This window comes from Geotrypetes seraphini, chromosome 2 (genome assembly GCF_902459505.1).
Source record: "Geotrypetes seraphini chromosome 2, aGeoSer1.1, whole genome shotgun sequence".
NCBI lineage: Eukaryota > Metazoa > Chordata > Amphibia > Gymnophiona > Dermophiidae > Geotrypetes > Geotrypetes seraphini.
The window spans coordinates 233,818,892-233,846,865 of NC_047085.1; the positions used below are offsets into that span (position 1 = coordinate 233,818,892).

The 27,974-nt window shown below is 44.7% G+C and overlaps 1 protein-coding gene across 1 annotated transcript in view; it reads left to right on the forward strand.

Moving 5' to 3' along the window:
* The window catches only part of PLBD1 (phospholipase B domain containing 1), a 96,295-nt gene that overhangs the window by 55,015 nt on the left and 13,306 nt on the right, over window positions 1-27,974 (forward strand). The window contains exon 9 of the mRNA XM_033935207.1: window positions 11,500-11,685. Within this exon, the coding sequence (XP_033791098.1) occupies window positions 11,500-11,685 (186 nt within the window). The remainder of the gene's footprint in view (window positions 1-11,499; window positions 11,686-27,974) is intronic.

Sequence of the window (27,974 nt, forward strand, 5' to 3'; positions counted from 1 at the left end):
TCTCTCCTCATACTTCTTCTGGCGCTAGCCTCCTATCATTTTTTTCGCCCTCCTCTGGACCGCTTCAAGTCTTCTTACGTCCTTCGCCAGATACGGTCTCCAAAACTGAACACAATACTCCAAGTGAGGCCTTACCAATGACCTGTACAGGGGCATCAACACCTTCTTCCTTCTACTGGCTACGCCTCTCTTTATACAGCCCAGCATCCTTCTGGCAACAGCCACTGCCTTGTCACACTGTTTTTTCGCCTTTAGATCTTCGGACACTATCACCCCAAGGTCCCTCTCCCCATCCGTGCATATCAGCTTCTCTCTTCCCAGCATATACGGTTCCTTCCAATTATTAATCCCCAAATGCATTTCTTTGCATTGAATTTTAGGCTTTATTGAAGATACAATCTTTTAATCCACATGATAAAATGTCTAGGACCCAAAGAATGGGAAATAAGGACCCAACACGGTCCGTGTTTCGACTACCCTGTCTTCCTCAGGGGGCCTATGAATAAAAGTTGAGTAAAATATGGCTTGAGATAATGTTATGAATGTGGTTTGTTTGTGAATAAACGTATTGTGAGTGCTGATTAACTTAGCAAGTCAAAAAATGACTGGTGTCAAGAAAATATCTATTGAAAATTGTGAAGGTGACTGAATAAAAAGTGTGTGAGAAAGTGTGTATAGGAATCAAACCATGATCTTAACCCCACATTAGGAGATGGTAAATTAGTGAACTTACATTTGATGTTGTGAGGGGAACATAAGAAGTGGAGAAAGCCCTTCCAGTGAACAATGTGATGGGTATCTACATCATGCCGTAGAGGAAGGAAAAACTAAATAAAACAGAATGAACGTCAATATTAAAGTATAAATACATACCCTGAAAAGTCCTAATGCAAAGAAATGTGGATCAAAGGCTAAATACTAAAAAAAGCAAATGAAAAAGTGAGCCTGTATATATAGACGCAACTCAACAATAAATTTAATATAAAACTTATACTTTAAAAGAATCCATTTCATGTTCATAAAACTAAATTTTAATAAAATATATGTAGGAATGATTTAATGGATAAAACTTAAAAATTATGTTTCTGAGAGCAAAATATATCATAAAAAGTATAAAAATGATATCTAAAAACATATCTAGAAACATGGTTTAAAATGAATGAATGAATGAAAAATGCCCGTAAGAACCAGATAAAAACACATATTAAAAAGCACATATTGAAAATACATATTAGAAATATGTGGAGCGGGCTAATGCCGGTAATGAAAGGAATACAATTAATAATACCAAAGCCGGTACGTATTGCCAAAACTGAACTTTTATATAAAGTGACAAATACCCATAATGCAAGTGCTATTGAGGTAATGGAAGGAAAGAATAGGAAAAAAAGTGCAGTGAAATAAAACAAGACATAGATAATGTGAAACTGTGCTATCACAGAGATGGTCATAAAGGCAAAATAAAAACAGAAAAAAAAACGTGAGTTGCACGGAGCCCTTTAGATATTGTAAAGTAGAAGTGATTGCCGGTTTTACACAAAAACCTCTACACGGTGGAGTAATGCCAAATAAATGATCAGTGGTAAAGAAAACCATGTGAGAAATGCAAAAAACTTAAGTAAACATATGACTCTTATACTGCCAAAGATGCAAGAAGTGCGATTAAAAGAGAAAGAAAAGAGGGAAAAAGACATTATACTGGGTAAAAAACAAACCAGTATCTTAACCAAAGGTAAAGTAAAAGAGATGTAAAAAAGTTCTTACCAGTCCTGCTCGAGGGTGCTGTGTAAAGGAATGTTACTCACATTCTTTGAAAAATGTGCGATTGCAAAGGAAGACATTTAAGCAAAACAAAAAGGGACATGAGGTATTTGGAGCCATGGGATTGGTGAATCGTCTTGCAGCCCTAGGATTGATGGATCATTGTGGATGCCTGAGAAACTCAAGTAGTGATGTCAGAAAAGGGAGGAGATTAAAAGTATGATGTCAAAAAGGGGAGTGAATAAAATCTTGCTTGCCTGATGTGAATAGAGACTGAGATTGGAATGGAGGGTATGGAAGATAGTGTGTAATTAGATCCGACCTTGTGAGAATATTAAACATAAACTTCAATACAATAATAGGTGTAGATCAGGGGTGTCCAACTTGCGGCCCTGGTCGAGAGCGATGCAGTGTTTTCCTCTGCTGCCCCCGGGTGTTTACCATCTTGCCGGCTCCCTCCCCTGTCTTGCTGCAGCATTTGCGTGGCCCCAGAAACATTTTTTTTCGGCCAGTGCGGCCCAGGGAAGCCAAAAGTTTAGACACCCCTGGTCTAGATCAATTTCAGATGGTAACAAAAACCTCAAAAATCTAATGAATTTACTAACTGAAATATAAAGAAGTGAATACAGACAACTTAAAAAAATTTTTTTTTGACAGTAAAAGCTTATACATGAGGGATAAATAAAAAGACATAACTACATAAACCAATAGTGCATACCTTAATGAAAGTTTTAAAAAGGGGGTGAGCAGTTCCATATGAAACATACATGTATCACATCAAAGGAGAACCAACCTTAAAGATTCTTAAGCAGCACAGCCTATTTATAAACTTTGGTGCACCTTAAGTATGATTTCAATGGATCATAATATGATGTAGCCAAATTTCAAGGGTCCCTAGTAGTCAATACTCAGCATGATGTAATAGCCTGCTATACATTAAAAAATGATCACCATTGAAATATGAATTACACTTCTCCCTCTGTATACTCGGGGGTTAAGGGCAGAGCCGGCCCGCGAATACTAAAAAAACCGCGAATAATATTCGCGCCAGCTCTGACCCACCCCCCCCCCCCCCGCTTCCCCCCTGCATCCCTTAAGCCTTACCTGGTGGTCTAGCAGGTTTTCGGGGCAGAAGCGATCTTCCTATGCTCCTGCCCCGTGCAGATCACTCATAGGAAATGGCTGCCGTGAGCTCCCGTCGTAGTCTCTCTAGTGATCCTAGCAGGTTGCCGTTGGCCTCCGCAGCACGTTCCCTCTGCCGCGGTCCTGCCTCTTCTCTGACGTAGTGGTGCAGAAGCTGATGCCCATAGTGATCAAAATACATAATCTAGTAAAATGTAAAGCAATTAACACACGTGTTGAAACATAATAGTCAAACAACCAATACGAAAAAAAATGAGCAAGAACAACATAAATGAAAAATCAAGCAGAAACACCTAAAACAAATGGTAGCTGGTAGATGTGAAGTAATTAAAACTGTAGGGTGCCGATAGACGTTATGGTAGCCATTTTAAAGGAGCGGCTGTCACGGGCAATAGCAAGTGGATGCCATGCTTGCTTGTTCTCCACTAAACCGCCAGGGATCAGTCAGGTAGGCTTCAGGGAAGGCAGTATTCAGTGCTGGCAGCTGCATAGGCATGCCGATATAACTAGGACTGCTTTTTGTTTGCACTTAGCTATGCAGGCTTTGGCACTAAATATTGGCCAACACCTCTGTAACTGCTGGCTCCTCCTCAACTCTGCCCCCATAATGCCATGTACAGTTTGATACCAAAATGGTCAGTAAGTGCCACTGAATACTGGTGGCTGGTCTGCTGAGTGCTGTATATGGGAAAGAGTCTCTCCGGCCAACTTAAATTGCTTTGAATATCAGGCAGTTGGATTTTATTCTTTGAGCCATTGGTGTCAGTAATATGATACGTGATGGAAAAATCTGACACCATTTTGTGTAAGCTACATACTAAATAAGACGGGAGTCCAAGATGAATGGAATTACCAGTCATGGTTACCCCAAATCAGTGGTCCAACAATCAACAGGGGACATATGTTCTAGTCCAGGGGTGGGCAACTCCGGTCCTCGAGGGCCGGAATCCAGTCAGGTTTTCCCCAATGAATATGCATTGAAAGTAGTGCATGCAAATAGATCAAATGCATATTCATTAGGGAAATCCTGAAAACTCGACTGGATTCCGGCCCTCGAGGACCGGAGTTGCCCACCCCTATTCTAGTCTATGAACTAGCTGTAGTGTTTAAAAAAAACCCTGTTGACTTTTAATCTTTAAGTGTAATATGCTTATTCAGAAGTCCTCCTAGATTATGTAGTACAGGGAAATTTGTATAGTAGTGTAAGCAACAAAGATGTTTAATGACTTTTTGGCCTGCATAACAACTTCTAGTTTTGCATAAGTTCAAGATGGCCAATCACTAGCTATATGGAGACTTCACTAAAAAAAAACAACTTGATAATCTTGTCACTCCTTCATGGCAGGGGAGTATTTTTGTATTTGCATTGTTTATGTATTATTCACCTTATACAAAGCGAAGCACAAATTTAGCAGATGGTGGCATGACTCTGGCAGTGTGAGAGCAATTTTTTTTTTTTTGCTCCTTCAATTTTTTTTTTTTTTTTTTTGCGATCTTTTGCCTTATCTGATTTTCCTGTTCAATATGCTGCATACCAGGTGAAAGGGGGTCAGAGTCGATCCCTCACCAGCAAGAAACTTTTTCCCTGGTTTAGCAGAGCATAGAGTGCTATGCCACTAGAACCCCTCTTGCAATCAGAGTTCTGTGTTGTATACAGATAAAGAATGCTCATGCACAGCATTCAGCACACTGGCTGGCGCTAAAAACTGCCTATGCGGTTTTGTAAAAACCTGGGGGGGAGGGGGGTTAGTCCAGCAAGTTTCCAGTTTTTCCATCCCGTCAGAAAAATAGGTTTTGTTAAATTTTAAAAAAATATTTAACTTGTTTTTTTTTAAAACCTTTCAAACCTCCCTTGTATATGTAATTATCCCAGGACAAGCAGGCAGCCTATTCTCACATATGGGTGACGTCACCGACGGAACCTCGATGCGGAAGCCTTGCAAGTAGACTTGCTTGAAGAAACTAGAAGTTTCGAGTCAGCTGTACCACGCATGCGCGAGTGCCTTCCCGCCCAGCACTGGGTGCGTCTCCTCAGTTCTCAGTTTTCCGCGGAGCCGAGAAGTCCGTCTTTGACTCTCTGCGTTTAACTTACTTACTTCGTGCCTTCTCTCACCGCGGTTTGTGTTATTTTTCTTCACGAATCGCTGTACTTACTTTATTTAGTTTAAAAAAAAAAATAAATAAAATTTTTATTTCTTCCGTTCGGCTGCCAGGGCAGGCTGCTCAGCCGCAGCCCAGGGGCTTCGACCTTGCAGCGGCTGTTTTTCCTTCTATGTCCCGGCCAGCGACAGGCTTCAAGAAGTGTAGCCAGTGTCGGCGTGCGATTTCTCTCACGGACCCACATAGCAGGTTCCTCAAGTGCCTTGGGCCACAACATCACCTGAAGTCGAGCAAGCACTGTGCTACTCTTCAACCTCGAACCCTTAAACGTCGTCTACTTTAAGTGGAGAAGCTCTTCCAGATGGATTAAACCACTTCCTCGACTCCGAAGCCGACCTCAGTCTTGCCTTCGACCGATGGCCCTCCTGCCTCAACTGCTTCAAACTCGAGCAACGGCTCTTTCCTCAACGACATCTACTGTATCTTCCCCTGTATCCTCAGGTCAGATAGCTCAGCAGACAGTTCCACCGTTGGTGCTTAAGGTGCCTAAGACTTCTAAGTCGAAGCACATTTCCACTGCCTCGGTGAAACCTCCAGCCAAGGCAGGTGGTCCGGTTTCAGACGCGGATCCATCCTTGACGGCTTCTTTCCAGACCATGTTAGAGCAGCAATTTGTTCAGTTCCTCACCAAAATGGGACCGAAGCTAGCTACTCTAATCCAGCCTGGGCATTCTGCAGACTCCCGTGAGGTCGAGCCTCTTCCTGTGCCTCAGTCTGAGTCTACACACTCTATGCAGGGAGCAGAGTCTCTGGGAGTGTCTGGTCTGGCATCTAAGCACGTGAAGCAAGGAGCAGATTCTTTGCAAGTGCCTCGGCAGGAATCCTCTCACTCCATACAAGGAGCAGAGTCTTTGGGAGTGCATTGAGTTCCTCCATCAAGCCTCTGGAACTTCGATCCACATCCTCCAGTCCTATCCATTCTTTAGTGGCATCGGCTGCTTCTCTCTCTGGGGCGAGGTCTCCTCGATCTTCGAGATCTGCTTCCAAGCACCGTTCTCAGCAATGATCAAGACCTTCATCGAGGCATCCTTCCAGGCATAGTTTTTCTTCTAAAGAGCGTCCTTCAACTAAGCCTCGATCTACACCTACTTCTACTAGACCACCGACTCCTCGATCGAAGTCTCCACTTCCACACTTCGAAGACTCGGCGGTTTCGATTGCCTTGTCCAAGTCTCCCTATTCTTTAAATGCCTTTTTTCCAGCCAAAGCTTCATCTTTGATCCAGGCTGCCTCGACGACCTCGAGTCCTTCTCGAGGCAAGGCATTACCGGATCAGCTATCTCTCTCCTCTTTTCTTCGTCAGATGGCTGTTGACTTGGACCTTCAATTGGATGCTGGTTCCAAATACTCTAAGGAGTATCTCGAAGTCATGCATCTTCTTCAACCTCCAGCAGAGTCACTTAAGCTTCCTCTTCACAACTTTTGTCTCAAAACTTTTACCAGATGCCTAGAGACTCCTTATGCAATTCCAGCTGTTCCAGGCAAATTAGACTCCAGATATAAAACTCTCCATTGTAAAGGATTTGAGAATTCACAGTTATCTCGCCAATCCCTACTTGTGGAGTCTTCCTTGAAAAGATCCCATCCTTCCAAGGTTTATGCTACCGTTCCTCCTGGAAGGGAAGGGCAAACTATGGACAAATTTGGACGTCACATCTATCAAAATGCCATGATGTCCTCTAAAGTCCTCAATTACAATTTCCATTTTGTCACTTATTTTGAGTTCCTCATTGCTCTTTTGCCTAAATTTCTTAGTTATTTAGACACTCAAAAGCACTTTGAATTTCAAGAAGTCATCGCTTCTCTATCACAACTCAGATTACATCTACTTCAGTCTTCTTATGATGCCTTTGAGTTGTATGCCCAGGTGGCTGCTTGTTCTGTAGCAATGCGTCGCCTTGCCTGGCTTCGTACCATTGACATGGATACTAATCTTCAGGACTGCTTGGCTAATATTCCTTGTGCAGGCAATGATCTCTTCGATGAATCTATTGAGGCAGCCACCAAGAAATTGTCTGAGCATGAAAAATCCTTTGCTTCTATTGTCATACCTAAGCCAAAGCCAGTCCCTGCCAAGCCTGCACGCCCTCCTCCTATTTACCAGAGGCGTTTTGCTCCGAGGACGGCTCCTTACACTCGCCCTCCTCCCAAGAAACAGCAGAATAAGAAGCAGTAGAAATCTCAACCTTCTGCTGCACCTAAGGCTACACAGCCTTTCTGACTGTTTAAAGCAGAGCATAACCTCCACCGTTCTGTCTCTCTCCCCTTTCTTCCCCCTATTGGAGGTCGTCTCCATCATTTTTACCACCGATGGGAGACAATCACATCTGACCTCTGGGTGCTGTCCATCATCAGGGAAGGATACTCTCTTCATTTCACTCAGATTCCACCAGAGTTTCCTCCAAGAGAGTATCCTTCCAGTCCATCCCAGACCGCCCTTCTTCTTCAGGAAGCTCATGCTCTGCTTTGTCTCCATGCCATCGAACCAGTTCCTTTGGAACAGCAGAACAGGGAGTTTTACTCCTGTTACTTCCTTGTTCCGAAGAAGACGGGTGATCTGCGACCCATTCTGGATCTCAGGGCTCTCAACAAATTTTTAGTCAAATAAAAATTTTGAATGTTGTCCCTGGCATCCCTTTATCCCCTTCTATATCAGAACGACCGGTTATGCTCTTTAGATCTCAAGGAGGCCTATACTCATATTCCCATTCATCCGGCCTCCTGACAATATCTCAAATTTTGGGTGGAGAATTTGCATCATCAATACAAAGTGCTGCTCTTTGGCCTGGCTTACTCTCCCAGAGTGTTCATCAAGTGCCTGGTAGTGGTAGCAGCAGCTCTATGGAACCATGGTTTTCAGGTATTTCCCTACCTATACGACTGGCTCATCAAAGATTCAGCATCTCAGGGGGTTATTGTAGCGACCTAACGGACTATGTGGTTCCTACAAAGTTCGGGATTCGAAATCAACTTTCCCAAATCCCAACTTCAGCCCTCACAGAATCTACAATTCATCGGAGCTGTTCTGGATACTATCCAACTCAGAGCATTCATAGAAACATAGAAACATAGAAATAGACGGCAGATAAGGGCCCACGGCCCATCTAGTCTGCCCACCTTAATGTCCCTCCCCTACCTTTGCCCTGTGAATAGATCCCATGTGCCGATCCCATTTGGCCTTAAAATCATGCACGCTGCTGGCCTCAATCACCTGTAGTGGAAGACTATTCCAGCGATCAACCACTCTTTCAGTGAAAAAGAATTTCCTGGTGTCACCTCGTAGTTTCCCGCCCCTGATTTTCAACGGATGCCCTCTTGTTGTCGTGGGACCCTTGAAAAAGAAGATATCTTCCTCCGCCTCGATGCAGCCCGTAAGATACTTGAACATCTCGATCATGTCCCCCTCTCTCTGCGCTCCTCGAGCGAGTATAGCTGTAATTTGTCAAGCCGTTTTTCGTATGGTAGATCTTTGAGTCCCGAGACCATCCGGGTGGCCATTCTTTGCACCGACTCCAGTCTCAGCACATCCTTGCGATAATGCGGCCTCCAGAATTGCACACAGTATTCCAGGTGGGGCCTCACCATGGAAATATACAATGGCATAATGACTTCCGCCTTACGACTGACGAAACCCCTTCGTATGCAGCCCATGATTTGTCTTGCCTTGGACGAAGCCTGCTCCACTTGATTGGCAGACTTCATGTCCTCACTGACGATTACCCCCAAGTCTCGTTCTGCTACCGTTTTTGCTAGGATCTCGCCATTAAGGGTATAAGACTTGCATGGATTCTGGCTGTCCAGGTGCATAACTTTGCATTTTTTGGCATTGAAGTTGAGTTGCCATGTCCTAGACCATCGCTCCAGTAGGAGTAGGTCGTGCATCATGTTGTCGGGCACTGAATCTTCGTCTGTTGTGCATTTGCCCACTACATTACTCAGTTTGGCGTCATCGGCGAATAATGTTATTTTACCTCGAAGCCCTTCTGCCAAGTCTCTTATAAAGATGTTGAATAGGATTGGGCCCAAGACTGAGCCCTGTGGTACTCCACTAATCACCTCCGTCATTTCGGAGGGGGTGCCGTTCACCACCACCCTTTGGAGCCTACCTCCAAGCCAGCTCCCACAACAACAACAACATTCCTTCCACAACAACGTCTGGAAGCTCTCCTTCAACTCTGTCATATAGTGTCTTTCCGCTCTTCACTCTCAGCGAGACACATGATGGTACTACTGGGTCACATAGCCTCCACTGTACACATGATTCCTTTTGCCAGACTTCACCTCAGAATTCCTCAGTGGACCCTGGCATCTCAATGGACGCAGGTTTGCGACCCACTTTCTCGACACATAACAGTCACTCCTTCATTGAAGCAGTCTCTCCGTTGGTGGATGCTCTCTTCCAATCTCTCCAGAAGCTTGCTTTTTCAAACATCCCCCATCAGAAGGTCCTCACAACAGATTCTTCGATTGTCTCAGTACACAAGGCCACTGGACCTGTACGGATCATTAATGTCATATCAATCTGTTGGACCTCAGAGTGATTTTCAAGGCTCTCAACGCTTTTCAACATCTTCTTCACGACCAGGTAGTCCTAATTTGGACAGACAACCAAGTCGCCATGTATTATGTCAACAAACAGAGAGGGACGGGATCTTCCTCCCTTTGTCAAGAAGTTTTGAGGGTTTGGGACTGGGCAATCTGCCACATCACCTTCCTCAAAGCTGTCTACATCCAAGGGGCGAAAAATTGCTTGGCGGACAACTTGAGGAGTCTTCTGCAACCTCACGAATGGAAACTCCATTCCTCACCTCGTCATCACATTGTTTCACAGTGGGGAATGCCTCAGATAGATCTCGTTGCAGCTCCCCACAACCACAAACTGCCTCAGTTCTGCTCCAGGATATATTCTCCTCATCGCTTCAAGGCAGATGCTTTTCTTCTGGAATGGACGAATCTCTTCCTGTATGCATTCCCTCTCTGCTCATCCGGTGGTTTCCAGATTAATGAAAGGACTTTTAAATGTTAAACCTCCTCTCAAACTGCCTCCTGTGGTTTGGGACCTCAATGTTGTTCTTGCTCAATTGATGAAGCCTCCATTTGAACCAATGTCTATGTCTCATCTGAAGTATCTCACTTGGAAAGTGGTGTTTCTTTTTGCCCTCATTTCTGCTCAAAGAATCAGTGAGCTGCAAGCTTTAGTTGCTGATCCACCTTTCACTGTCTTCCATCATGACAAGGTGGTCCTCTGCACTCATTCTAAATTCCTCCCTAAGGTGGTATTGGAATTTCATCTCAACCAATCCATTATTCTTCCAGTGTTTTTTTTTCCAAAGCCTCATTCTCGTATCCGGGAGAACCAGCTCGTCATACTCTGGACTGTAAACATGCTCTGGCCTTCTATTTGGAACGCACCAAACCACACAGAACTGCTCCTCAACTTTTTGTTTCTTTTGTTCCGAACAAGTTGGGACATCCTATCTCTAAGCGTACCATCTCCACCTGAATGGCTGCTTGTGTTTCCTTCTGCTATGCCCAGGCTGGATTAAACTTACAGAGTAGTCACAGCCCATAAATTCAGAGCAATGGCAGCTTCAGTAGCTTTCCTCAGATCTACACCTATTAAGGAAATTTGCAAAGCTGCTACTTAGTCCTCGGTTCATACTTTCACTTCTCACTATTATCTGGATGTTTTCTCCAGACGGGATGGTCATTTTGGCCAGAGAGTATTACAGAATTTATTCTCCTAATTTGCCAATGCTCCCACCATCCCATTCTGGTTAGCTTGGAGGTCATCCATATGTGAGAATTGGCTGCCTGCTTGTCCTGGGATAAAGCACAGTTACTTACTGTAACAGGTGTTATCCAGGGACAGCAGGCAGCTATTCTCACAACCCACCCACCTCCCCTGGTTGGCTTCTCTGCTAGCTATCTGAACTGAGGAGACGTGCCCTGTGCTGGGCGGGAAGACACTCGCGTATGCGCGGTGCGGCTGACTCGAAACTTCTAGTTTCTTCAAGCAAGTCTGCTTGCGAGGCTTCCGCATCGAGGCTCCGTTGGTGACGTCACCCATATGTGAGAATAGCTGCCTGCCGTCCCTGGATAACACCTGTTAAGGTAAGTAACTGTGCTTTATATGTATATACATATAAATACACTATTTAATGCTTCTATTTGCTTTTCTTTAGCAAGAGGGGGATATATTGATTGTAATTTCTAAAAATTTAATTAAAAACAGTTGTTAACCTCATGTTCAAAAATGAAAATCTGTAACTTGGCATACATCTGAAAATGGTGTTCTCTTGATCTTGAAAGAGGCAAAAGGCTGAGAGTCAGTGTTGAACAATATGGGTTATACAAGGTTTTATCAGCACCCCGTCATATGCTGCTTAGTGCTATTGAACTTTTAACCCTTTTTTTCTTTTCTATACCCCTTAGGATACTGGCCATCTTACAATATCCCTTTCCATGAAACGATCTATAACATAAGTGGATACCCGGAAGTACTCAAATATGTTGGCAACTTGTTGTCATATGACCTTGCACCCCGCGCTAATATCTTTCGTCGAGACCAGGCAAATGTGGTGGACATGGAGTCGCTGAAATACATCATGAGATACAACAGTATGTGGAACCTTGTCTAGTGATTGTGTTGATTCAGCTTATGAAAAACATGTGGAGGGCAGTTCTATAAAAACATTTAATTTTAGTTGCCCAGTAGACATCTGCTTGGAGCTTGTTCTATAATGAAAGTAGGCACTTAATTTACTTTTATAGAATACTGGCATAAACCATCCCCTTATTAGTTTAAGTGGCACTACAGATTATGAACCCAGAATGTTCCTCCTTTTACTGCAAAGGTGGCACAGGAAGGCAGCTATGGGGGATATGATAGAAACTTTTAAATTTAGATTTTCATTCAATAATGAATGTAGGCAACAAAATAATTTAAGATCTCAAAAATGTTTAATGTCGGTAAATGTTACTATCTAAATCAGTGGTTCTTAACTGTGTCTTAGGGACCCTCAGCCAGTCGGGTTTTCCGGATGTCCCTAATGAATATGCATGAGAGAGGTGTGCATATAATGGAGGAGACAGGCATGCAAATATGTTTCATGCATATTCATTAGGGATATCCTGAAGACCTGACTGACTGGGGGTTCCCCAGGACAGTGTTGAGAACCACTGATCTAAATTATTACATGGGGGAAGCCACTGCTTGCCCAGTATCGGTAGCACGGATTATTGCTACTCTTGGGTTTTGGCCAGGAATTAGTGACCTGGATTGGCCATGGTGAGAACGGGCTACTGTGCTTGATGGTCCATTGGTCTGATCCAGTAAGGCTATTCTTATGTTCTTATGTCCTAAAAATTCAAAAACGGTAGTTTTGTGTGAAGCACTTTTTTCTCCCAAAGCGTGTAATTGATATTGATCAACACAAATTTGTTGTTTTCAATATTTTGACAACTGTAGATATAGATTGTATTACAAAGGAAATTATGCATTTCATTTTATACATTTAAATACATTTTTTCTGAGAAGTGGTCCATGGCACAAAAAGGTTAAAAACCTAGATCCTGGAAGAATGAGCTGCATCTTTCTATTAAAGGAATTCAGTGGCATTAAAAATGTTACCTAGAAGAGTGAGAACAACCCTGTAATGTCTTGAAAATCTTCAGTGGTGATGGTAGTAATGGCAGGTGTCGGCAGGCATAGTGAAGCTAGGCTGCTTGAACCTAAGTTTTACAGTGGCCCTCAGTCTATGTGGTACTAGTGATACGAATCAGAAAACCTTTTATGGTATTAGTGGTAATAAGTTGATAATAAGGGTAAAACCGGAGGATAGATTTTAGGGAGTCATTAACCTCTAAATGAAATTTAGCTTTTTATTCAATAATGAATGTAGGCAACAAAGTACTTTATGATCTCAAAAATTTTTAAACTTTAGTAAATGTTACTATCTAAAATTATTATACCCTAAAAGTGTGCAAACAATAGTTTGTGCAGTACCTTTTTCTCCAAAAGTGTGTAATTGATAATGGTTAACACACACTTGTTTTCATTATTTTAATAACTGTAGATATAGATTGTATTACAAAGGAAATTATGTATTTTATTTTATGCTTTGAAATATATTTTCTTCTGAAGACGGGTCCATAGGTTTCACCAGATGTTGAATAGGCAATGGCACAAAAAGATTAAGAACCTGTGTCCTGGAAGTATGAGCTCCAACGTGCTGTTACAGTAATTCAGTGATGTTAAAATGCCACCTGAAAGAGTGTGAAGCAGCCTTGTAGCACTCTTGAAAATGTTCAGTGATGGTGGTAGTAACGGCAGGTGTCAGCAAGGAAGGTATAGCTAGGCTGCTCGAGTCTCACTTTCGAAGCAGATAAACATCTCAATATGGTCGAAAACACATGGAGGGGCATAATCAAAAGATACATCTATTTATTTATTTAGATTTTTATCCCGTCCTCCCAGTAGCTCAGAACGGTTTACAAGTAAACATTCACAATGGAGTGAATTGGACATACAAGATTATACAGTAGATTAAATACTTGGACATACGAGACTGTGCAGCAGTTTAGATATAGGGACTATACAACAAATTAAGAACAGTAGTTTAAATATAAGTAGTTGCAGTGCGGGCCTTTGTGAAGTGCCTGCAGTGATGACAGTTGGATTCTGAAGCTAACAAAATAACAGGCTCCAATCTGCAGGAGCACACCAGCACTTTACGAGAGCGATGGAGGACCCACGATCCCAGAGGTATACTGCACAGAGTGCAATATGTACGACTACCTCCCCTTGGGAAGCGGGAGTACATATGCAGTCGGTGTCAGGAACTGGAAAGCCTGAGGATGGAGGTCGGCAGATTGAGGGTCAGGGTCCAGGAACTGGAGGGACTGCGCACCACAGAGGAGACGAGCTGGTCAACCCAGAACACACAGGGCTCAGTCTTGGGCCCAATCCTATTCAACATCTTTATAAGAGACTTGGCAGAAGGGCTTCGAGGTAAAATAACATTATTCGCCGATGACGCCAAACTGAGTAATGTAGTGGGCAAATGCACAACAGACGAAGATTCAGTGCCCGACAACATGATGCACGACCTACTCCTACTGGAGCGATGGTCTAGGACATGGCAACTCAACTTCAATGCCAAAAAAATGCAAAGTTATGCACCTGGGCAGCCAGAATCCATGCAAGTCTTATACCCTTAATGGCGAGATCCTAGCAAAAACGGTAGCAGAACGAGACTTGGGGGTAATCGTCAGTGAGGACATGAAGTCTGCCAATCAAGTGGAGCAGGCTTCGTCCAAGGCAAGACAAATCATGGGCTGCATACGAAGGGGTTTCGTCAGTCGTAAGGCGGAAGTCATTATGCCATTGTATAGATCCATGGTGAGGCCCCACCTGGAATACTGTGTGCAATTCTGGAGGCCGCATTATCGCAAGGATGTGCTGAGACTGGAGTCGGTGCAAAGAATGGCCACCCGGATGGTCTCGGGACTCAAGGATCTACCATACGAAAAACGGCTTGACAAATTACAGCTATACTCGCTCGAGGAGCGCAGTGAGAGGGGGGACATGATCGAGACGTTCAAGTATCTTACGGGCCGCATCGAGGCGGAGGAAGATATCTTCTTTTTCAAGGGTCCCACGACAACAAGAGGGCATCCGTTGAAAATCAGGGGCGGGAAATTACGAGGTGACACCAGGAAATTCTTTTTCACTGAAAGAGTGGTTGATCGCTGGAATAGTCTTCCACTACAGGTGATTGAGGCCAGCAGTGTGCCTGATTTTAAGGCCAAATGGGATCGGCACATGGGATCTATTCACAGGGCAAAGGTAGGGGAGGGACATTAAGGTGGGCAGACTAGATGGGCCGTGGGCCCTTATCTGCCATCTATTTCTATGTTTCTATGTTTCATCCTAAACGGATTAGGGGGGGCCTGCAAGAGGGGTAGAAGTGGGAGGACCACTAGGCAACAGTGATCACAACGCGATCAGATTCACATTAGAAAGGGGGACACCCATAGTAAGGAGGACCTCAACAACTGCGCTCAACTTCAAGAAAAGGAACTATGTTGCTATGAGGGAAATGGTGGGGAGGAAGCTCAGAAACATCTTTAGGATGGAGACTGTGGGAAGCGCCTGGACCCTATTCAGGGACACCCTGCAGGAAGCACAAAGAATGTACATCCCCAGTTTCAGGAAAGGCTGCAAGAACAAGCGATCAAAGGACCCAGTTTGGATCTCAACAGAAGTAAAGAGGGCAATAAATGACAAAAAAGTATCCTTCCGGAGATGGAAAAAGGACCCAACGGAGGAAAATCACCAGGCGCACAGGAAATGCCAAAAGGAATGCCACCGAGAGGTTAGAAAAGCGAAAGGGGAATACGAAGAGGGGCTGGCCAGGGAGGCGAAAAACTTCAAGGCATTCTTCAGTTACGTAAAGGGGAAGCGACCAGCAAGAGAGGAGGTGGGGCCGTTGGACGATGGGGATAGGAAGGGAGTGATTAAGGAGGATAAAGAGGTAGCTGAGAGATTGAACACGTTCTTTCACGAGCGAAGACACATCTAATATACCGGACTCAGAGGAGCTCATGAGTGGGGAACAGGCCGAAAAATTGGAGCACATAGAGGTAAGTAAGGAGGATGTCCTCAAACAGATAAGACAGGTTAAAATGCGGTAAATCACCGGGCCCAGACGGGATCCACCCAAGGGTTCTGAAGGAACTAAGACAAGAAATAGCGGGCACAATCCAGCATGTTTGCAACCTATCCTTGAAAACTGGTGAGGTACCAGAGGATTGGAAATTGGCGAATGTCACAACTATCTTCAAGAAGGGATCGAGGGGTGACCCCGGGAACTACAGGCCGGTGAGCCTGACTTCAATTATAGGGAAGATGGTGGAAGCTATGATCAAGGACGGCATTTGCGAGCACATCGAGAGGAATGGCCTACTGAGAACAAGCCAGCACGGATTCTGTAAGGGAAGGTCGTGCCTAACGAACCTTCTGTACTTGTTTGAGGGAATAAGCAGTCGGGTGGACAATGGAGAACCCATAGACATCATTTACCTCGATTTTCAAAAGGCTTTCGACAAGGTGCCACATGAAAGGCTGCTTAGGAAGCTGTGGAACCACGGGGTGGGAGGGGATGTGCACAGATGGATCAAGCACTGGTTGTCGGGTAGACTGCAGAGGGTTGGAGTGAAGGGCCAATATTCTGACTGGCGGGGAGTCACAAGCGGTGTGCCACAGGGATCGGTGCTGGGGCCGTTACTCTTCAACACATTTATCAATGACCTGGAAAAGGAGGCAAAGTGCGAGGTTATAAAATTTGCAGACGATACCAAACTGTGCGGCAGAGTTAGGTCCAGGGAGGAGTGTGAGGACCTGCAAAGGGACCTGGACAAGCTGGAAGACTGGGCAAACAAATGGCAAATGCGCTTTAACGTGGAAAAATGCAAGGTCATGCATATAGGGAAAAAGAACCCATTGTTCAACTACAAATTGGGGGGGGGCATTGTTGGGAGACAGCAGACTTGAGAGAGACTTGGGTGTGCTGGTGGATGCATCACTGAAGCCATCTGCACAGTGCGCAGCAGCCTCGAAAAAAGCCAACAGGATGCTGGGCATCATAAAGAGGGGCATAACAACCAGGACGCGGGAAGTCATCATGCCATTGTATCGAGCGATGGTGCGTCCACATCTGGAATACTGCGTTCAGTATTGGTCGCCGCACCTCAAGAAGGACATGGCGGTACTTGAGAGAGTCCAAAGGAGAGCAACGAAACTTGTAAAAGGGCTGGAACACTGCCCATACGCCGAGAGGTTGGATAGGCTGGGGCTCTTCTCTCTGGAAAAAAGGAGGCTCAGGGGAGATATGATAGAGACCTTCAAGATCATGAGGGGCATAGAGAGGGTGGATAGGGACAGATTCTTCAGACTGAAGGGGACAACAAGTACGAGGGGGCATTCGGAGAAACTGAAGGGAGATAGGTTCAAAACAAATGCAAGGAAGTTTTTTTTCACCCAAAGGGTCGTGGACTCTTGGAATACGCTACCGGAGGAAGTGATCAGGCAGAGTACGGTACAGGGATTGGACGGATTCCTGAGGGATAAAAGGATCGTGGGATGCTGAGGGAGGAGCTGGGATGTAACACAAGTATAGAAAGCTAACCAGGTAATAAGTATAGAAACCCAACTAAGTCGTGCATGTGCAAGACCGGAGGGTTAGGACTTCGATGGGAAGATGGGACTTCAATGAGAAACCAAGGTGGCAAGGGAGCCCCTTCTGGTGATTCAGACAGGTCGTGACCTGTTTGGGCCGCCGTGGGAGCGGACTGCCGGGCAGGATGGATCTATGGTCTGACCCGGCGGAGGCACTGCTTATGTTCTTATGTTCTATTTTAGTTTAGATACAAGTTATTTGAGTATAGGCTGAGAGTGGACTATACAGAAATTTAGGCAGAAGATTAGAATGGAGAAAGAAAGGTAGAGGTGGGGTTTAAGGGAGTTGGGTGTAGACTGAGGGTGACCTTTAGTTGAAGAGGAGGGTCTTTACCATTTTCCGGAATGTCATTAGTGAGTTCTGTAGACTGAGTTGAGGGGGGAGTTGGTTCCAGAGTTGGGGAATGAAGTGGCTGTAGGAACGTTTGCGGGCAGTTTCTGAGAGGAGGGACCTTCCAGGGGGAATGCATAGGCGTATCTCCATTTCTGAGCGGAGGGTGTGGGTGGGGATGTTGATGGGTAGCTTGGATTTTATGTAGGAGGGGGTGGTGGCATAAATTATTTCATGTGCTATTGCCAAGGCCTTGAATGCACAGCGTTGGCTAATTGGGAGCCAGTGTTCAGCGCGGAGTGCTGGGGAGATGGGATCATGGTAGTTGAGGCTGTGTAGGAGGCGGATAGCTGCATTTTGGACCCGTTGGAGGTGCTTGAGATCTTTTTTGGTTATTCCATTAAATAGGGAGTTGCAGTAATCCATTCTGGAGATGACATATGCATAGAGGAGTTGGGCTAGGTCAGGTGTGGAGATGTAGGTTGGATCCTTCTCAGTTGGCGGAGGTAGTAGAAGGAGGTAGAGACTACTTGGAATATGTGAGTGGATAGGGATAGGTGTCCATCTAAGGTTACTCCTAGGCTGTGTACTTGATCTGTTGCCGTTAGTAGAGTGGAGTCCCATGATAGTGTTGGGCGTGTGTATTTGGTGTTTTTTTCCTGATCCCTAAGAGTTCGGTCTTAGAGGCGTTCAGTTGTAGTTTGTTGTTTGTCATCCAGGTTTTCATGTCAGAGAGGCAGTGTTGGAGGTTAGCAATTTGGAACGATCGGTTTTCGCCTAGAGGGAGGAGCAGCTGGATGTCATCTGCATAGGAGTGGATTTTAATGTTGTACTTCTGCGCTATATCAAAGACAGGTCTGATGTAGAGGTTGAATAGGAGGGGGGATAGAAGGGCGTCTTGGGGAACGCCATATTTGATAGGCTTGGGGTTAGATTTGTGCATCCCTAGTAGGACAGTTTGGGTCCTTTGGTGGAGGAAGGAGGTGAACCATTGGAGGGCAGAGTCCTTGATTCCAAGGTCATAGAGTCTGGATATGAGGAGGTGGTGGTCGACCATGTCAAAGGCAGCACTGAGGTCAAGTAGGACTAGTAGGGCATCGCTGCCTTTGTCGAGTATTGACAAGCTGTCATCGATGATATCTAGGAGAACTGACTCTGTGCTGTGGCGTTTTCGGAAGCCGGATTAAGCAGGGGACAGGGCTGCTTGTTCTATGAAAGGGTGTAGTTGGCGGAGCACAATTCGTTCTAGGAGTCCGTTTTGGCCTAACTCGCAAGTCATCCAAAGTCAGACACGGGAAAAGGTCCATTTTCAAAAAATACTTCCAGCATATTTTTTTACCCCGAAAATCGTCCAACTGTACATACAGCTGTCTGATCGTCCAGACTGCTAAGTCGTCTATCTTTATACCCCAATTTCGACCCAAAATTTGTCCAACTCAAAAACGCTTAGAAAAATACCTTTTGGACATGGGAGGGGCCAGAAAAGTAAGGGACTGGATATCCAGACATGGCAACAGAGTAGTGGGCATCTTACAGGGCACTGCTGTGAACTTCACAAAAAGGGTGCCACATAAACATCTCACAACAGCTCCTTTATAGGTCATGGTGAGCCCCCCAAAACACCCCCATAAATTAATAGACCCACCTATATACCACCCCAATAGCCCTTATGGCTACAGGAGCCACTTATATGGCAGTACAAAAGGGTTTGGGGTTTTTGGTTTTTTTTTTTGGGGGGGGTGCACATGTTTCTCCATGAATTCAGTGATTATAGGGCTTATGGGCCTGGGTCCTCCTCTCCATGGTTCACTAACTCACCCCCAAGACCACTTAAGCCACCTATGTGCAGCTCTACTAGGCTTTCCTATGCCAGGCTGCCAGGTGCTGATGTTCTGGAGGCAGATATGTAAAGTATTTGTTACATTTTTATTGGGGGGGGGGCAGTGATTAGTGGGGCTGTGTGGGGGGTCTGTACTTTGTCTGAAGTACTTATCAGGTCACTTTGGATACCTTTTGTGGACTTAGACCTGGTTTTAGATGGCCTAAGTTACACGTCCAAGTTCCGTCTAGGCAGTGTTGTAAAACCTTCGGTTATACATGCAGTACGACTAAGTCTAGGACGGCCCACATCCCGCCCAAATCCTGCCCTGACCACTCCTCCTAAAACGCCCCTTTTAGCTCTGGTCGTTCAGCAGCACTGTGAAGGCCTAAGTCATTTTTAACATCTAAAACCCTGTTCGATTATCGGTACTTGGACGACTTTTGTTACGGATCGTCCAAGTGCCGATTTAGGCTAGTTTTTAGACGTTTTTTCTGTTTCGATTATGAGCCCCCTAATCTGCCAAAAATGTCTAAATTGCGATTATTGAAAAGGCAAAATTTAAATGTCTCTCACTGAGTTTGTCCAAATAGATAGGGGGGTATGTTGTGGGCATGCTTTGGGTGGGACTAAGGTGGTCCCAAAATTAGGGTGTTTTTTTTAGCAATAATAGAACACAGACACAACCAAGTCTAAAAAGAAATACATTTTAACGTAGACTTGTTTCAGTCATATCCAAGTTAGAAAGAAAAAAATGTTCTGAATGACCAGCTGACCACCAGAGGGATTGAGGCATGAACCCCTCCTTAATACCCCAGTGGATGCTGTCCCCCTCCAACCCATCCCTAAGAACTGAAACTGAAAGAAGATACCAGGTGTTATGACGATATCAGGTTGTATGGACTTATCTAATAAAGCAGCTCCCAGAGTAGGCTAGTGATCATTGCGGTGGACTGTGAACAAAGAGATGAAGGTCCAAAATCCCACTCCACGTATTACATTATTACAGTCTCCTCTTTTCAGGGGAGAATTGTCCCAGTTTTTCTAATCTCTCGCTGTACGGCAACTCCTCCAGACCCTTAACCATTTTAGTTGCTCTTCTCTGGACCCTTTCAAGTTTAAGGTAGCGGTTTCTTGAATGGCTGTCTTTAGCCATACTGGGACATAGCACTGTTAAGGACCTTCTGGTTTTGCATTTGGTGTGTGACTGGGGCTGGATGTGAGGGGCTTCTGCTATGGGGGGGAGTGAGTGGGGTGTATGCTGCAGGTGGAGGGAGGAGGGAAGGAGGTGGTGGATATGGGATTTGATGGGGTCACATGAAGTCATGGAGGGGAGTAGGAGACTGTGGGGTTGGGATGGGTGGGGAGGGGGGATGGGGGAAGGGGATTGGATGGGTCACAGCAGGATTTTCTTTGGAAGGCTTTGGATGAAGAGGGTAGGGAGGGACGGACGAGGGTTTATTTGTGTTCAAGATGGGGGGGGGATAAATTGCGGGTGTTAAGGGCCTTAATATGCCTCGTAAAAGGCAACTGTTACTGAAAGAGTTAAAGAGGCTTTGGATTGATGTCAACTTTATACAGGAGACGCATTTTGTGAAACCCGAGGAGAAGCTGATTCAATATAGGGAATATCCATACAGATTGTGGGCTTCTAATAAGAAGAAGCGGAAGAGGGCGGGGGTGGGCATATTGTTTGCCAAACATCTCCAGCTTGTACCAGAGCAGGATTTGCGGGATGAGGGGGATGGGAGATGAGTTATTTGGGTGGGAAGGATTGTCTCTACGCCCCTAATTCCAAACAGGGTCAGTTGTTCGAGGAGGTTTTGGCCAAGGTACTGCAGGTGAAGCAGAGCTTGGTGATAATGGTGTGTGTGTGTGGGGGGGGTTAATTTGGTGGTGGGATTCTATGGGGTTGAGGGGGAACAAGGCTTCAATTAGATAGGCAGCATTTGGACATTTTGTGGAAGTCCTCAATATTGTAGATGGGTGGCGTTCCCAACACTGGCAAGGAAAGGATTATTCGTATTACTTCCCGGTCCACGGTGTGTATACCAGGATTGATATGTTATATTTAGATAAAGGTTGGGGGAGGGGGGTCGGCTGGTGAATTCCCACATTGAGGATATAGAATGATCAGATCATGCTCCCATTTGGATGGATGTGAGGTGGGGGGGGCCTCTAAGGTTGGGGACCAATACTGGAGACTGAATGATAGTGTGCTGCAAGATCCTTTAGTGGTGCATAAAATTGAGCAGGTTATCCTAGACTTTCTGGAGCATAATAATGTTAATCAATATTCTCCGACAACGATCTGGTTAAGTTTGAAAGCTGTACTTAGAGGGGAGCCCATAAGAAAAGGATTAAATTGCAAAAGGAGCATGATTTGCGGGAGACCTTAAGACAATTGGTGGACCAACATAAGTGGGGTCAAGGTGGGGCTCCCCTTCGGTTATGGATTAAAGAAGTGCGGGAAGAGCTGGGGAAGTTGGAGGATGAGGAGATCCAATTTAATTTGGAGAGACTTTGCCTCCAGTTCTTTGAGTCCGGGAATAGAGCAGGGAGGTTCTTGGTGCATCGCCTTAAGCTTCAACAAACTCAATCTAATATAATGGCTATCGAGGATCGGTAGGGCCAGATGCTAACAGCGCTTTCAGGACTTTTATACTCCGGAGAGTCAGGGATTGGCGGAAGACAACGGGAGTTATTTATCAGATTTGGGTCTGGCCTCATTGTCTGAGCCGGAGGCTTAGGGTTTGGATGCTGATATAACTCTAGAGGAAGTGCACACGGTGATTCGACATCTTAAGCCAGGAAAGTCTCCGGGGTTGGATGGGTTTACGGGCTTGTTCTATAAAAAGCTGTCGACCCTGGTGGCTCCTCTGTTGGTGCGGGTGTATAACAATCTGCGGGATGGCGCACAGTTGCCTTTTTTTCATGCGGCTGGTGCAGATAATGATTCTGCCTAAGCCCGGGAAGGATAGCACGCAATGTGAAAGTTACCGACCGATCTCATTGCTGGGCATAGATACTAAAATTATGGCTCAGGTATTGGTGGATAGATTAGCGGCCCATATGCCTGCGCGCCTATTCATCCTGATCAGGTGGGGTTTATAGGCGGGGCAGCATGGGTGGTAGTGGTGGTGGATCTGAGAAGGCTTTTGACTGCGTGGCCTGGCGATTTATGGCAGCTGTGCTTAAACATATGGGGTTGGGGCACCAATTTGTATCTTGGATCCTGTCCTTGTATAATTCGCCGATGGCGTGTAAAGATCAATGGGGTTTACTCCACTCCCTTTGAACTTCAGAGAGGGATGAGGCAAGGTTGCCTGCTGTCACCGCTGCTTTTCGCTTTGGTGATCGAACCACTTGCACAGAAGATTCGGATGTTGGATCAGATCCGGGGTGTGCCTATTCAGGGGTGTGAACATAAATTGTCTCTCTTTGCTGACTATATCCTGACCATTGTGGAGAGGTCAGAGAGCTCCTTCAAGACCTTTCAGGAGTGTATCTTGACTTTTTTTTTTTTTTGTTTTTCAATTTTTTATTAGTATTTTGTAATAAAACAATAACAATATAATCACCACAATAACACTTCTGTAGTATAATACAACAACTCGATATAGCCCACAAATTTATCAGTGTGCAATAATACCCCAATCCCACTGCCCATCATAGAATGTCATATAATAAAATAAGATAAAAGAAAACAAGAAAAACATCAACATAATATGCACTATGCGGAAGTCCCCTTGTTGTTTCTGCAAAGAGACTCCCAAACAACCACCCTACCCCTTCCCCCCTAACCCCCCCCTCCCCACTCAACAGAAAGATAGGATCAAATACAATGAAAAATGTTATCCCAAGTCCGCTTCTGACTATCATAATAGCCATAATGCTTAGCAGCTAAACATTCCATCTGAGCAAGTTTTCGTAATTTTTCCATCCATTCAACTTCTGGTGGAGCATCTAATTTCTTCCAATACTGTGCTATCAAACATTTGGCTGCTGCCAACCCCATTCGAACCAATTTTGTCTGCCAAGGAGCTTCTCTAACATTATGTAATCCAAGTAGACACACCTGAGGTACAAGTTGTATCGGATCCTGAATCCAACCTGTCAAAGAGCGAGTGACTACTACCCAAAATTTCTGAATCCTCCCACACTCCCACCAAATATGCAAAAAGGAACCTGGTCCGTTACCACATCTCCAGCATAAATTAGGAACTAAAGGGTACATAAGATGTAACCGTTCAGGTGTATAATACCAGCGTGTTAAGATTTTATATGCATTTTCTTGAACTAAAATACAATGAGATGCCCTCTGGACCTCTGCACAGATACGTGACCAATCATCCACAGAGAACTTGAGACAAAGGTCCCGTTCCCAATGTAGTTTGAAAGGAAGGGAAATCACCTCCCTACCCCTCAAATATTTATAGAGAATGGAAATCGGTCTCGGCACTCTACCCAATAACACCCATAGATTTTCTAAATGTTCAGATCCCTGTGGATTCCCCCTATCCCAACCAACCGAAATCATAAAATGTCTCAATTGCATATAAGCAAAGAATTCACCCCCCAATCCCGGATGTTTAGCCACCAACCCCGCAAAAGTAGGCAAAAAGCCCCCCATAAGTACATCCCGAAATATAATAATACCCTGAGATTCCCACTTCCGAAAAGCTCCCTTTTCCATTCCCGCAAGAAACCGCGGTTCCCCCGCTAGTGGAGCAAGAGTAGAAACCCCTTCATTTCTCCTCTCCTTTTGACACAGAGACCCCCAAACCCGGATTAGATGGCAAAAAAATGGATTCCGCTGTCCCTGTAATCGCTCTGAAACCGACAAAGAGGTCCACAACCAAGTATTCAGGGCACAATGAGGAACATAACTTTGCTCAATTTGAACTCCAGGTTTAAATACCGCTATCTTCCAATCAAGCAAAAAACGAAGCTGTGCCGCTTCATAGTACCAATACAAATTTGGCAATGCCCTACCCCCTTCTTCCCGAGCTGACCACAGCACCTGTTGGCTCAATCGAGGGTGCTTCCCCTGCCAAATAAATAAACGAATTTCCTTCTGCAATACCTGTAATAGTCGTTTAGGTACGTCAATGGGAAGTGTTTGAAATAAAAACAATAAGCGTGGTAAGATATTCATTTTGATGACCGCAATACGTCCCCACCAAGATAACCATAACCCCTTCCAAGTCTGCATATCCATCCGCACTAAGCGTATTATTCTAGAATAATTAAGGTCATAAAGACGCGATAACTCAGTAGGGAGCAGGATACCTAGATAACGAATATGATCCCCAGCTCGCCGTACTGGGAAATTATCAACCAGCCACTGTGCGTCCCTCTCCTCCAAAGAGATATTCAAAAATTCGGACTTGTCCATGTTAATCGTAAAGCCAGACACACCTCTAAATTTCCCAAACACCTCTAAAAGCTCAGGGAAGGAAATCTCCGGGTCCCGTACGTATAACAGAATGTCATCTGCGAATAGCGCTAATTTATGTTCCCTCCCCCCCACATGAATTCCCTTAATTGTCTCCAAATCCCGAATATAACAAGCCAAGGGTTCTAAATATAAAGCAAAAAGTAAAGGGGATAGTGGACAACCCTGTCTAGTCCCTCTAGAGATATTAAAGAAGTCTGTATAAAACCCATTAATTTTAATACAAGCTCTGGGCCCCAAATATAAATTCCGTATCCACCTCTCAAACATACCCCCTATACCCATCTGTTCCATAACTGCCCACAAAAATTCCCAACTCACTTGATCAAATGCCTTTTCAGCATCAATAGACAATAGCACCATTTTACTATGATGTTGCTGAGCCTCCCATATCAAATGTAACGTTCGACGGATGTTATCTCCCACTTGGCGCTTTTGAATAAATCCAGCCTGATCAACATGGACAAGTCCCGGTAACACCCTTCCCAATCTTAATGCTAACACTTTAGCCAATATTTTAGCATCTACATTCAATAAGGAGATGGGTCGATATGCTCCACATTGCTCAGAGTCCTTTCCTGGTTTCAGCAAGACCGTTATCCCTGCCTCTCGCATAGAATTAGGTAGAGAGCCCCCATCTCGCACCCCATTTCCAACCCTTACCAACAAAGAAATAATCTGTTCTCTAAATGTTTTATAGAACACATTCGGCAGCCCATCCAACCCCGGAGATTTACTTCCTTTCAAACCTCTAATGACCCCTGCCACTTCCCCTTCTGTTATTGGGATATCCAACCCTTCCTGATCCAAAACAGAAAGCTTAGGCAGCGGGATTCTATTCAAGAATTCCGTGATCTCAGCGTCAGTATGCAATGCTTTCCTACTATACAACCCTGAGAAAAAGGTAACAAATTGTTTTTGAATATCGTTATCAGTTCTATGTCTATTCCCATCTGTACCACGAATACACTGTATGGTAGTAGATACCCTACGAGCTCGAAGATATCGGGCCAGCATAGCACTAGACCGATTTCCATTCTCAAACAAGGCCTGTTTCAATTGTGTCTTCCTAAATGCTAAATCCTCAAGTTGGAGTTGATGTAATTCCAACCGTGCATTACTTAATTCTGCATATACCTTGGGTCGGGGATCAGACTTATGTTGTTTTTCTAATTCCATCAGTCTTTCACGGAGGCCCAAAGAGCGCCTAGCTCTATCCCGCTTTTTACGGGCTCCCCATTTTACAAAAATACCCCTGAGAACTGCTTTCAGTGTATCCCAAAGAATTCCATCTCCCACTTCTCCATTATCATTTATATGTAAAAAGTCCACTATTGAATCCCTTACTTCTTGTAATATAATAGGGTCCCCTAAAAGAGATTCATTTAGTCGCCAAAATCTTCTACCAGATTGCATCCTGAGACCCGTACAGACCACCCATACAGGGGCATGATCCGAAATCTGAATGTTACCCAATTCCGCTTCTTGAATCCCTCCCCATTGGTTTCTATGTGCCCACAAGCCATCAATTCTCGTATAAGTCTGTGTTGCATGGGAATAATGAGAATAATTCCTCTGTGTACTGTGGAGTAATCTCCAACAATCTACCAGCCCCAACTGGTGCATAAACTTAACTAATGCCTTACTGTGTTTTCTAAGAATCGCCCTTCCCCCCCTGGAATGATCCAAAGCGAGATCAGGACACACATTAAAATCTCCACCACAAAAAATGGCACCTTTTACAAAAGCACAAAGGCCCTCAATAAGATTAGAATAATAATGAGACTGATCTGTGTTTGGCCCATATATATTAATAATTGTAATCTCTTTACCCTGAATCTGACCCTTAATAGCTAAGCAGCGTCCTTCCTTATCTTTAAAGACATCATTCACCTCTAATCCTATCCCTTTACGAATCAATATAGCTATTCCCCCCACCCTCTGTGTACCTCTAGCCCGATGTGTCCACAATTGATCATAATGATGGGTATGCAATAACCTCTCATCCCTTGGTCTCAAATGAGTTTCCTGTAACAGGCAAATATCCCACTTTAACCTCTGCAACTCACGGAAAACTATACTACGCTTCCCTGGGTTATTTAGGCCGTTAACATTCCATGAGCCCAAAACAAGAGAACCATCTTTCTGTGAATGACCCCTCTGTTCCCTCCCTCCAATCCCCCCCTCCCCCCCCTTCTGTTTTTCTGTCTCTGACTGACCCAGACTCTGGGCAGCCAGAGAGAAGAAGTAAGGTCTCCCCCCCACAGAGGGCAACTCAAACCCATCATACAAGCGTCCTTCTCCCTTACCCTTAAGTCCAAAATGTACCACCCCATTGAACAACCTTAGCAATATATCAAAACAACAATAAACACTCAAGATCTAGGCTTCATAGACAATACTTCTTGCTATGAGACCCCCATATGAAATATTACAAACAACAGTCTGAGAGAACACAGGCAAAATATTCTTCTTCTCAACAAGCAGTCCGGCAAACTGCTGGCGAAAGTCAGACTCCCCTTAACCAAGATCTATTAACACAGATCAAGGGGGGAGAAAAAAAAAAAAAACTAATCTGGATCAGAAGCACCACTGTCTATCAGGTATGTTCGTTCAAGTGCCGCTTCCCAGTACGCCCAACAGTGGACCAAATACCAGGAGAACGTTTCTCCGCCTTCTTAGTTGTAGCAGCCATGACAGGAACCTCAGGAACATTTTTGCACCCCAATTCTTTCAGGGCTGCCCACGCCTCCTCCACATCACCAACACGTTTAGATTTCCCATCAATCGTTATCCATACTCCAAATGGAAACAGCCAACGATAGCGATGACCCTCAGCTCGCAACAATTGCGTGATCTGTTGAAAGTTCCGACGTTTTTGTAAGGTAACCCACGCTAGATCTTGAAATATGCCCACGGAGATATTATTCCAACGAAGGTCCTGTTTGCGCCGCGCCACTTGCAGAACTTTCTCTTTAATCCCAAAATCCTGGAAGCAAGCAATAATATCTTTAGGTCCTGTGCTTCTTGCAGGGCCTAGACTGCGATGTGCCCTCACAAG